We start from the raw sequence: 13,209 nt of genomic DNA, 5'->3' as shown, positions 1-13,209 counted from the left end.
TGCAGTTCAACTACATTTGTGGATCCCAAGCTACATATCAACTTAGCATGAAGAATGTGCAGAAGTTAACTTCATCTGTTATTTGAAAATAAGGTTTAAAATTATTTCCAATTTTTAAAAGAAAGGTGGTTAGCATTCATAACGAATACTCCTAATACAAAAATAACTCTAAACTTTGACTAATAGAGTGGGAAGCCATGTTTTGAAGAGACTATTGGTGCTTGCCTTCCATTTTACCATTTGACCAAGCAATGCATGACTCTACTGTTCCTTTGGTCCCTATTTTTGATGTAAAACCTTATTTGATTGCTGGGAATGGAAAATGACTTGGTGGCACACAAACATCCATGCATCCATCTTTATTTAGATTTGTGTGCCACCCATGTCATCTAGAGGCAATGCTGATCCAAACAGTTGGTAATGACATCCTATTTTCTAAGTCATGTGTGTCATGCCCTTCCTGTTGGTACATTCAGAAGCATTGGGTGCTCTGTCCATCCATGGAGTGTGCCGAGTACTCAATGTATGAGTGGGTACTTTCTCTCCAAACCATAAGAGTAACTGCGCTGATGATCAACAGCTAACCACATACCCTCTGAGGGTCAGAGGTGATGAATAGCTGGTCCCCCCTGCCCAAGAGGAATGCCACTGCCACGCATGCATGAAACAGAACTTCATTTAAGGCCCTTGGCCTGTTTTAACTACTATTACTAACCTCTTCTAATCGGTCTAAGGCGTCATTAAGTTTCCTTCGTCTCTCCAGGGCCAGGAGCCAGACTTGTTGCCATTTGCTGAGCAAGAGGTTAATCCGCGGATTCTTCGTCTCGATTTGGGTCTGAGCACCTGGAGGATATATGCTCGGGATTGGAGAACGTTTTCCTGTTAAACATAAAGTGAATTGCATATGCATCAAAACCTGCATCAAAACTGCACCTTTCAAAGCAATTTAGAAGAAAAATAATATGACACATATGTTTGCTTGATTGCAAATAATACTTTGGTTCTGTTTGTGGAGGGCAGCTACAAACCCAGATGGTTGAGTCACACACAAGAGGCCCTAGCAGTACAAGTTGCCAACTCCTGGTTTATTCTTGCCATTTTTTAAATGAGAAAAAAAAGACAGCTTAAAACCACTCTGCGATAAAACAATGGTGAATTACTGCTGCAATCTATAAATAGCCAAGTGATGTTGAAATATGATACTCTCAATGCCTCACAATAGACCATTACTTACTTCCTCCTCTTCCCTTATCCAATACAGGAATATGAGATTGGATTGGACTAGTTTCAGCTGCTTTTCTTTTATGTGTCTTTGTAACTTTATCTACATCCGGCTGTTTTCTGGTCATTTCTTCCATGAATGTCTGAAATTAAACGGCAATTACTTTTGACTAACATTGCATCAAAATAACCTGAAAAATACTCAGTGAAACAACAGCTTTGATGTAGTGGTCTATGGGGCCTATCACAAGTACATAATGCTGCTGCATCACACAACTTTTTCAGTATTTACCTTAAGGTCTGTATCAATACAGGTAGTCCTTGACTTACAACAGTTTGTTTAGTGATAGTTTGAAGTTACAAAGACACTGGGAAAAGGGAATGGTCACACTTATGACCATTGCAACATCCTCATGGTCATGTGATTTACATTTGGATGCTTGACTACTGGTTCATATTTATGATGGCCAGTGTCCTGGGGTCATGTGATCATTTTTTACAGCCTTCTGACAAGTAAAGTGTATGGGGAAACCAGATTCATTAACAACTGTGTCACTAATTTAACAACTGCAGTGATTCGCTTAACAAATGTAGCAAGAAAAATCGTAAAATGGGGCAAACCTTACTTAACAAATTTTTCACTTAGCAACAAAAATTTTGGCCTTAATTGTGGTTGTAAATCAAGGACTACCTGTACTACAAACTTTCTAACCCCTGAAGTGTAACAGGACTAATTGATCTGCTATGAGTGGATGACAATAAAATCATCAACTTTCTAATTCATATGAAAACAAAATACTTGTACCACCACCTAAATTGACAGAAAAGTATGTTTTGTCCAACAGAGACAAGCTCATATTACAAAAAGATTTTTTTTACAAATACATTTAGGACAAACCTAACGTTTGCATGAGTCACTACTATTTACCAAACAGTCATTTTTGTTTCTTCTTTTAGGTTCCCAGGCCTCAAAATCTCCTTTGGAGGTCTGACTGACTTGTTTAAAAGAAACTTCCTGCAGACTTTGGGGGCAGGCTACAGAGAAGAGAAGAAATGCTGCTTATCCCCTGTTAAAATTATTCCTCTTAGTCGAAGCAGTTTTCTTTGAGATGAACAAAAGACATGCTCACCATTTAAAAATACAGCACGGAATATCATGCTTGAAACAAAGGCAACCTAACTTAGCACATACCCTAGATTATTTTTCTTTTCTTTTATGTCAAAGACTTTTAGACCCTCAAGCTACAACTTACTGCACTGTTAAAATACTGTCTTAGTTTGCCCTCTACAAGAACAAAAGAAAAGCTTAAAAGAGTCATGTGCTACTGACATGTTTTCTTGCCAATGTCATTTTGAAGAACTCTTTTGTTCTCTGTGCTACCTCTTTGCTTTACGCACAAAAGTCCCACAGTGCAACAAACAAGATACATCACATTTAAGGAATGTATATGTTTTTGTCAGATATGTGAGCAATGTAGGATTTTCAGTTTTGTAAATTTCTGGTTTGCTTGAAGTGCTACCTCCACCCTCGCTGAGAAAGAGCTTGAGGAGAGAGCCATGGTTCTCTTACTTGATGCTCTGCTATGAGTGCCTTGACATCGTCAATCTCCTGAGGAACAACTTCTTTATCTTTTTCAGTCAGCGTTGTTTCTGCCCAATGCAGCCAGGACAATAATGCTTCCAGTAACTCCTGGTTAGCAATAAGGGCAGCCAGGGCCCCTGCCAATCTCTGCTGATGTTGCTTTGCCCATGCTACCACCTTAAAAAGGAGAAACAGCAATCTGTTATGATTTCCACATTACTGTTGATTCACACTTAAGTTAACCCAGGGGTTTTGCCCTGTACTCCCTTCTTGCAAGAAATCTTCAGGGTAAGAAGGAACAGAGCTTAAAAAGGAACAATTCCCTTAAGAATGGGCCATCACTATACAACTTTTAATTACTGTTAATGGAACTTTCATGTGCCTTAGATAAGAGATTTCATTAGCTGCTCAAGAAACAAGCTCAGCTATTACTTAATATGATTATTTCAAACCACTTATGATTGATTTCTGTTGTGTCATCAATTTAAAGCAGGGATGAATACCACAGAGTCCTCTAAATGTCAGATTGCATTTCCTGTGCCAATTAGAGTGCAACATTATTTGGAAATATTCGGCTTGTCCATTCCTGTTTGAAAGCTATGGTTTATGTTCAAATCCCATTTTCTAAGAGGTGGGGTGAGAAACTGACACAAATGTAAATGGATTACAAATTTCTGTTCTATTCAATTTATTTCTCATAACATAACCATAAAAAAGTTTAAAGCTAGGTCTAGTACACAAGACAGCATGGATATGTTAAACATTTTGCTCTCAACAGTTGAAACATGTCATCATAACACGGCCTTGTTAACTGCTGGCTGTCAAGGACTGACTGTGACCACATAGGACTGATCAAATTGGACTGACCTCTTCAAATCTTGCTCGGATGATGGTTATCCAGTGCTTGATGGTAGTGATGGAATCTGGATGGCAAATAGCCAGGATGGCCTCTCCCATACCTGTGGCTTTACTTAGCTCAATCTTTTTTTCTTCCAGCTTCTTCATGAATTCCTGAGGCAGAAACGGTGATTTCCGTGAGATGTTGGCACCAATTCAAAGGAAAAAACTCAAGTAATTTTAGACTTTGCTAGCAAGGTCAAAGAGGTGAATGCTTAACTGAATCACATGAAGCATTGGTAGAATAGGAGCAGAAAGAAATAGCAGAAAAGTCCAACATTCTAAAATAAAAGTCCTGAAATAAAAGTTGAACAGTTGCAGATTCGAACCAACTGAAGTAAAAAGTCATATAATAGCGAGGAACATATTTCAATGTGCAAATCATCAATACTGGAATAAAGTGGACAAACTAATAATTGCTATAACCTTAAAGAAAGACAAATATCCTTATGTACCTTGAGCATGCTGCCATTCAACATATACACATCCTTTATAATACAATACTATTCTGATCTTACTACTTGTTCCTGGTGATTCAGGAAAACAAATTTCAGCTTCTTCAGCGACTTTAATTTGTGGTTACTGTCTGCTTTATTAAAATACTCAGTGAGAATTTGAGTAAACAGGACAGAATGTATCTTTAATCCTTAAAGTAGAGATTCAATTTTGTAGAAACAAATAATAGAACCCGGCAGAAAAGATTTCACCTTGTAGGCTTTTGGGCCTCTTTTGGAGTATTTGGACAGAAAAGAACACAGAGAAGAGATGCTTATAATGCACAACACAAGGGGTGATTGATGTGAGGTCTTGAATACTTTTTCAGTCAGAGTAAGTTCTGAGAGACAAAATTCCTGATTTATCCTCATGAGGCTAGTAGGGTTAAGATAGACTATCACATTATCTGCAGTTTGAAAAACACAGAAAATCATACCACTGATATTTAATGGTATGAAATAATTTTTTTCAGCTACTCTTTTATTATTTGTGCATTATACATCCAATTTGAGTAACACACTTATTTTACTGAACCTTCCTGTATCCTAGGATAAAATCCAAGGCCAGGCCAGGCCTCACTTTTTCCGTTCTTTGCAGCACATGCTGCATTTAGGCAAACCCTCATTCATCCAATGCACAAGTCCCAGTTCATAATGCTTTCAAGGACAAGACAGCATGGCTGAGAAGTCATGGGCAAGAAAGTCAAGATTCGTTTAAGGAGAAAGGAAATCCCTCAATCCTGCCTTGGTGGTTAAAACCTTTGAGCCAAGGGGAAAGAGGTGGCATTTCTATAAACCCATTGGGAAATGGGAAAGGAGGCATACCTGAAGAGAAAGAAAGACTAGTGGGAGGAGATAGGAAAGGTGAACCTAAGAACAGCTGCCTGCTTTTGATGAGCTGGTTTCCAAAAGAAGCAGAAAAAAAAATAAAAAATCAGGGCTTGAGTTTAGGGGTGAAATGCTACCGGTTCAGACAAATCGGCTGAATCGGTAGTGAAGCGGTAGTGATAAAAACTACCGGTTCAGGCGAACCGGTACTAAAAAAAAAGATACTGGTTCGAGTGAAGCGGTAGTTAAAAAAGGCTTCTGGTTGCTCTGAACTTGTATTTCCGATGATCAGCTTTCCAGCATGCTTTAGCTTTGCTAGAAAGCAGGAAATCCTGCTTTATAGTGAAGCTAAATCGCACTCCACAGCTGATCCTCCCTTGCTTCTACTTACCTTCCTAAGCCTCCTTTTGGTGTGTACTGCACATGCTTGTACTTCGCATGTGAGTGAACGTGCAGAGTGTGTGTTTGGTGTGCACTGTGCATGCACACACGGCATGCATTTGGCGCGGAGCACACAGCCAGCAAACCGGTAGCAACTGGTTTGGATTTCACCACTGCTTGAGCTAAAATGCTCAAGAAAGCCAAAGGGAATAAGAGAACAACTGCAGCAAAATTAACCACAGGTGCAATATTGGAATGCTTGAAGAACCAGCTTAAGGACAAATCATCATGGAGAAAATCTATGTGGTCGCTAGAAGTTGACACCAACTTGATAAGACTCAATCACTCAATCAAGTGCTATTTAACAATTTACTGATTAACAATGAAGCAGATTGCCTCTGGAAATAGAGGACTGCCTACAGGAAGTATTTAAATAAAGGGCTCAGTGGCCTTTTGTTGGGGATCCTGTGGTACTAGAATTCTGTAATGCGCAGGGAGCTGGAACCGATGAACCAATGGCCCCTTCCAAGATTTACTTTATTTGTAAAAATGATAAAGTGAACTGATGTCTAATAATAACATCTCCATTAAGTAATTAAGAACTTGTGATGGCACATTGAGGATATGCCAGCTGAATTTACATTTATAGTATTATCAAAAGTATCAGTTAAATAAACAGAGGATTTCAGTCTGTAGCAACTGCTCTGCTTAATAAGATCTCATTTCTAGGACAGAAAACATCTTTTCTTTGCTAGATATAAATAAGCCAGAAATGCTTCCATTTTACTGTCACATTTCTATAAATCTAATTTTGAGAACTGGTCCATTATCCAACTCACTCTATGCTGATCTATTAGCAAGCGCAGAGCCTCTTCGTCATCTGGTAGGATCCCATGGAAACGCAGGGTCTGCTCGGCTTCAGCCAGCCATTCCAGAAGCACATGGACAACTGAGTGGAATTCCTCTGCCTGCACAAATGGGAGGGGTGTGTGTGTGTGTCAAGAAAAAACAGAATAAATATGTATGAAAACAATGGGCCCAGAATGGCAGTTAATTATCATTCAGTAACAAAGTCACATTAACTTTCAAGTAAGAAATCTGATTTAAAACCCTTTGATATCCATGACTGTAAAATATCAAAACTTTTTGAAGAAAAAAATATCTGGAGAAAGTCCAATAAACAGTTTATGGGTGCTTTTAAATGTAAGATTTATGCCACACATGAAAGTTGCATGAGCAATTTGCTATCCTGCCTATAGATTACAAAAACAATGCTTAAGTCTATGAGCTGGAGCCATGGTTATGAACATCAGTTAGTCTGAGGGAGAAAAGGGTGAGTTAATTAAAGCTGTGTATAGATCCAAGTTTCTCTCTGAGAGTTGAAAGCAACACTACCACTGAAATGGTAATTTCTGATGACAGAGTTCCCTTTTTCCTTTTACTTAGGTACTGTACAAGCCTTAGTTTTTCAAATTATAATACAGTTTTTCAGAGTCCTGAACAAACAGGGAAAACAGGATCTCCCCAAACATGCACGTACAGATAGTTCTTGACTTACAACCAATTGTTTATCAAGTGTTTGAATTTACGATGGACCTCCCCAAGGCTACTTATGACCCAAGTTCTGATGGGGGGGGGGGAACCCGACCTCTGTGGTCACATGATCACATTTTGGGTGCTCAGTAACTAGTCCACATATATAGCATCTGTAGCATCCCAAAATCACAATTGCAATTTATAATATTTTTTTTGCCAGAAATCAGCATTTACTTCTAGTTTCTGCCAAAAAGCGCTTAACAATCTGCAATGATTCACTTAACGACTGTGGCAAAAAAGGTTGTAGAATGAGGTGGGGATCACATGTTGATCAGCATACTGATTGGCAAAACTTTCAACAGTAATTTCAGGCTCAATTATGGTTGTAACTCAAGGACTACCTATACACTTTGGAGCAAGTGTGGAAACATTCAATAGTTATCATTTAAATTTATCTATCTATCATCTATCAATCTATCTATCATCTATCAATCTATCTATCTATCTCAAATTATATATAATTATAGTTATATATAAATGGGGTGTACTTGGAAACGAGAAATGTTGCTTAAAATTCAATTTGTTCTGTACATGTAAATCTGTTACTTTTGTACAATTTGTTTTCAGTTCCAAACATTTCCAGACAGTTTGAACAAGAATGGGGGGAGGGGGGGAATCTGGAAAATCAGAGCATTTGCCAACCATTACATGGGATAATGTATGAATCTGCCTGCAAGCGCTTGTTCATTCAATTATTCTGTTTAAAAGGTTAAGAACTAATCTCCCGCCTTCATATCCCACGTGGATCAGGTCATAGACTGAATTCAGTGCAATGCATTTGCTTCTCACCTGATGAAGGGCCTGTTCCAGTCGAGTTTGTTTGGAGACGGAGAGCGTACACACAGTCTCCCATCGAGTACCAAGCTCCTGCATTTGAACTTTAACCCAAGAGGAATCATCACGGCTACCTTCTATCAGCTCTCGAGCAGAGCGTTTCAGAGCCTGGACACTACTGGTCCTTTTTCCCAGTTCCTTTTGGAAGCCCTGAGCAAAGGAAATAAAAAATGACCCTCTATTAAACACTGTTAAGCTTCTTTATGAACTTACATACAATATGACTTTTTTTTTCTATAAAAAAAACCCGCTTGATCACAGCCAGTTTTTAAAAGCGTAAATTACATTTTTAATTTTTAAAAAAAGATAAATTGGGCTAAATACTTCCATTTCAATAAAGTCTTGTATTCTATCCTTTACACCTATTCTTTACATTTTCTAATGTAAGTTTATTTCTTCTTGCTTTGCTCTTAATCAGTAGCATTCTACAATAAAAGTCAGAATGGATGATATTCAAACCTCATTTAGAAAATGGATTCTTCTAAAGGGAATGTTTAGGAGCTCTCTGGTCTGTAGGACCACTGAGAGGTGGAATTGTTTCTACTATGCTACTGCAATCTAATATAATTACTCATTAATATAGCTTGTTGAAACCAACTTAATCCTATGAATTATTAAACTACACTGCTCAAAAAAATAAAGGGAATACTTAAACAACACAATGTAACTCCAAGTCAATCACACTTTTGTGAATTCAAACTGTCCACTTAGATAGCAACACTGATTGACAATCAATTCCACATGCTGTTGTGCACATGGAATAGACAACAGGTGGAAAGCATAGGCAGTTAGCAAGACATCCCCAATAAAGGAGTGGTTCTGCAGGTGGTGACCACAGACCACTTCTCAGTTCCTATGCTTTCTGGCTGATGGTTTGGTCACTTTTGAATGCTGGCGATGCTGTCGCTCTAGTGGTAGCATGAGACGGAGTCTACAACCCACACAAGTGCACAGGTAGTGCAGCTCATCCAGGATGCCACATCAATGCAAGCTGTGGCAAGAAGGTTTGCTGTGTCTGTCAGCATAGTGTCCAGAGCATGGAGGTGCTACCAGGAGACGTGGAGCAGGGTGTAGAAGGGCAACAACCCAGCAGCACGACCGCTACCTCTGCCTTTGTGCAAGGAGGGACAGGAGGAGCACTGCCAGAGCCCTGCAAAATGACCTGCAGTGGGCCACAAATGTGCATGTGGCTGCTCAAACTGTCAGAAACAGACTCCATGAGGGTGGTATGAGGGCCCGACATCCACAGGTGGGGGTTGTGCTTACAGCCCAAAACCGTGAAGGACGTTTGGCATTTGCCAGAGAACACCAAGATTGGCAATTTCGCCACTGGCACCCTGTGCTCTTCACAGATGAAAGCAGGTTCACACTGAGCACATGTGACAGATGTGACAGGGTCTGGAGATGCCGTGGAGAACGTTCTGCTGCCTGCAACATCCTCCAGCATGACCGGTTTGGCAGTGGGTCAGTAATGGTGTAGGATGGCATTTCTTTAGGGGGCCGCACAGCCCTCCATGTGCTTGCCAGAGGTAGTCTGACTGCCATTAGGTACTGGGATGAGATCCTTAGACCCCTTGTGAGACCATATGCTGGTGCAGTTGGCCCTGGGTTCCTCCTAATGCAAGACAATGCTAGACCTCATGTGGCTGGAGTGTGTCAGCAGTTCCTGCAAGACGAAGGCATTGAGGCTATGGACTGGCCCACCCGTTACCCAGACCTGAATCCAATTGAGCACATCTGGGACATCATGTCTCACTCCATCCACCAACACCACATTGCACCACAGACTGTCCAGGAGTTGGGGGATGCTTTAGTCCAGGTGTGGGAGGAGATCCCTCAGGAGACCATCCACCACCTCATCAGAAGCATGCCCAGCCTTTGTAGGGAGGTCATACAGGCACGTGGAGACCACACGCACTACTGAGCCTCATTTTGACTTGTTTTAAGGACATTACATCAAAGTTGGATCAGCCTGTAGTGTTGTTTTCCACTTTAATTTTGAGTGTAACTCCAAATCCAGACCTCCATGGGTTGCTCAATCTGATTTCCAGTGATAATTTTTCTGTGATTGTGTTGTCAGCACATTCAACTACTGTACATTGTGTTATTTAAGTGTTCCCTTTATTTTTTGAGCAGCTTATTTTTCAATCAATTATGATTAGACAATTCAGGATCCAAATGCAATGCTAATCTACATTGGACACTTAATTTAGTTTAAATTATCATATCAAGAAGGAAAGGGCAGGCTCTCTGTGAATTGGAAATAAGCTAGGCCAAATCCCAACACAGTAAACCATAATTATTTGATTTAAAAAATAAACCTTATATTATTTGAGGTCAAGAGAATATTGCCTTACCCACAGGTAATTTACAAGGCATAAGCTGCCAACATCTTGAAATAATCAGTTCCAATAACTTAGTTTTATAAAGTAGCACAGATTCCAAAACAATTTTTCAAGCCAACCAAATCCACACAGTTTTTCCTAAGATTTTTTCTCCCAGAAAACCTACAATGTAGAGTTTCTAATTTATTAAATAGTTTCATGAGACTTTCTTATGATTTATAAATTGATATCAGTCACCCAATCAAAACAACTTGTAGAGCCAGACTTAAAAAGAATACAAATGTTACTGTAATATGGTCATTACTTTGTGATTATCTATTAAATTCATCACTAAATCTATGTCTCCGTGCACAGGCTGATCTTCGGCCAGCTGTGGTTCCACTTTGTAAAGCCAATCTATGAGAGCCAGAAGAGCATCAGTAAATTGTCCAGAAAACAGGAGAGCTTCTTCCAGTTTGTTTTGTCTGAAGAAAGAAGATAAAGCAAACACTTAAATATGCCCTTTTGTGTGCATTCATTAAGAAAAGCAGCATATAAATAAAGGAAAGAACCAAAATTGATTTGTTTTAATAAAATGGAAGAAAAGATAAAAAGGTAAAAAAAATGTTGTTATCAGTAGGCATAGCCAACTAAAAATGCTCCTTTGGTGCAGCAGTAGTACAGGGGGAAGTATCTATGTGTTGCTTTCCTTCATGTCCCAATGGACATGCAGTAAAAGCACTGAATAAATTCAGCTGTTCTTTGCCCTACTATGTAAACCAACTCTTGGATTTACATTTATCCACTCTATAAACACCATAATTGTGGTAATAATGCCCACCTTATGGAGCATGCTTCGTCCTGAAATACGAGCAGCTTCATCCCTTTTGACATTCCAGAAAACCCTCAGGACCTGGTTATGTTATCAGGCCTGGAACTCCTAGAGAACCGGATATTTGTTCAGATGGCTCCACTGTTCAGCCGGCCATTTTTATACCCTCTTTGCCTAGCAGTTTATATATTTGTTTTTTTATATAATTTATTTAGATTTCTACATTTTTTTACATCTGATTTTTTAATTTGTGGTTTCTATGGAATTTGTTGTGTGTTGTTCGGAGTCACTTCTGGTGAGATGGGTGGTTAAACAATTTGAATGACTGATGAATAAGTAGTCCAAAATTTGAGATTGGAAAGCAGTTGCTGCAGTCTTCTACCTAAGTCTTTCATTTGAATAAAGATATGTTATTTCTGTTAGTATGCCAGCCCCTACTTCCTACACAATCCCCTACTCATCCATCTTCAGGGAGCTACATGCTCTTGCAGTGCCCTAATCTGAACCCCAACCTTCCCTCAAATTTGACAAAACGTTATGCTTGTTTTCAGATGGATTAATACAACACTGAGATGCTGGTGTTTAGGTATGTTTGCCAATATTAGTTTCAGGAGAATAGAGTAGAGTAGAGTAGAGTAGAGTAGAGTAGAGTAGAGTAGAGTAAAATAGAATATCAGAGCAAAATTCATTCCTCTAGGAAAACAAGATCATCATACCCAGGCCTAACAGATGTGCAAAGAAGAAAAAGGTACACATTTGCAGCCATCTATTTCCCATTGTTAAGATATAGACCCCTATGTCAGTCCACAGAAATTGGTTGAGAAGGAACAGATCTCATTTCATCACACTGATAAAAACAAACCATATGCTTATTCTACAGCTGGCTGAGATTTAAACAGTTTTATTTAAACATTTCAAAGGCTGCATGTGCAGCCAAGAACTCCATCCTGTGCTCAGAGTGGCCTCTTGTAAGATTAGACTAATCAAGGTCAGATATTGACAATAAATTAAGAGGAAAAGGCAATGGTATAAAAAAAAAGAGAACAGAGGCCTTTCCACTTAGTACTGTGTTTTATGGGCCATCTTTGAAATGGGATGCACAGTTTTAGGTTCTACCTTTCTACAGATTTTCCGCAGACCGTATCCCATTTGTCTCTAAGTTCGCTCAACATATCGTCCAATTTCAGGGTGTCATCAGCGAGGGAGGTTTTTTCTTTTAAAGAGCGTCCACTCCTGTTTGTGGTGTCATACACAGAATGTTTGGCTCCAAGAGATTTTTGGAACTCCTGTAGGAAAAATAAGAATAGGAAAAACTGTCACATGTAAACTAGGACAAAACTTATTTTGTGCTACTTGGGTTAGATCACAATGGCTACAATTTTGAGGCAAGATGTATTTAGGGAAGAAAACTTGTAAAATGTCATGGAGATAGCAAGAAACCAGAACCAGTTAGTTTGTAACAACAAAATTAAAACATTAGCAAATCAACTGAATTTAACTGGATATAAAAAAATGTAATCTAATAAAAATGGCAGAAGAACAAAGCTCTTCAGTATGGTGTAACAGTCCATCAATTTGGGATTAACATAAACAAAACTATTACTATTTTTTTAAATTTAAAATAGATCAGAGTTGTTTGAGCACCAAACACTGTCTGGTTTAGTTGACTTCTGAAGGTGCAAATTGCTCTCCATTTCTTGCTGTTAAAAAAATAACACAACAATTCTTACGATTGTAGGCATTCTCCTTATGGTTAAAGAACTCCTGAACAATTTACCACGATGGAGAGCATTATCAATCTGTTCATGTAGGATTTCAGAAACAAACATTATTTAAATCAAATTGTAAGTTATAAATTTAAGGCTTTTGTAAGATCAGCTTCAATGACAAAGTGAATTAAAGTATATTTAAATTGCATATGCTTGATTTTAACAACCCTTGCTTCTTCTTGATCATTCAACACTTTATACCTCAAAGAGCATTTTACGCAGTAAATATCAAAAGAGTTATCTGATGCAAGTCTTTGATCAAAGCTGCACCAGAGCTTTTATCATGGAGCCCATAAATGTATAGTACATTTTCGCAGAACAAGCAGGGAAAAAAAAGAACAGTTAACTCTGTATTCTAGATTGCTATCTTAGCCACTGCAATTATAAATCTGAATTAATTTATACTCTAGAAGAAATAAAATTTAGAATACATTTCTTGTAAATATGAATT

The 13,209-nt window shown here is 38.7% G+C and overlaps 1 protein-coding gene across 19 annotated transcripts in view; it reads right to left on the bottom strand.

Annotated features, from left to right (window-relative positions):
• DST (dystonin) overlaps window positions 1-13,209 on the bottom strand; it is a 381,039-nt gene that overhangs the window by 22,301 nt on the left and 345,529 nt on the right. For all 19 annotated transcript variants that reach the window (XM_058176703.1, XM_058176715.1, XM_058176775.1 and 16 more), the window contains 8 exons: window positions 12,106-12,275; window positions 10,483-10,642; window positions 7,789-7,983; window positions 6,243-6,371; window positions 3,671-3,814; window positions 2,792-2,980; window positions 1,235-1,364; window positions 716-879 (listed from right to left, as the gene is read on the bottom strand). In XM_058176703.1, coding sequence (XP_058032686.1) covers window positions 716-879; window positions 1,235-1,364; window positions 2,792-2,980; window positions 3,671-3,814; window positions 6,243-6,371; window positions 7,789-7,983; window positions 10,483-10,642; window positions 12,106-12,275 — 1,281 coding nt within the window. The remainder of the gene's footprint in view (window positions 1-715; window positions 880-1,234; window positions 1,365-2,791; window positions 2,981-3,670; window positions 3,815-6,242; window positions 6,372-7,788; window positions 7,984-10,482; window positions 10,643-12,105; window positions 12,276-13,209) is intronic.

Source organism: Ahaetulla prasina, chromosome 1 (assembly GCF_028640845.1).
Source record: "Ahaetulla prasina isolate Xishuangbanna chromosome 1, ASM2864084v1, whole genome shotgun sequence".
NCBI classification, from domain to species: Eukaryota; Metazoa; Chordata; class Lepidosauria; order Squamata; family Colubridae; genus Ahaetulla; species Ahaetulla prasina.
Note: the sequence above shows the minus strand (reverse complement) of the source record. Positions and strands in the feature narration are given on the sequence as shown.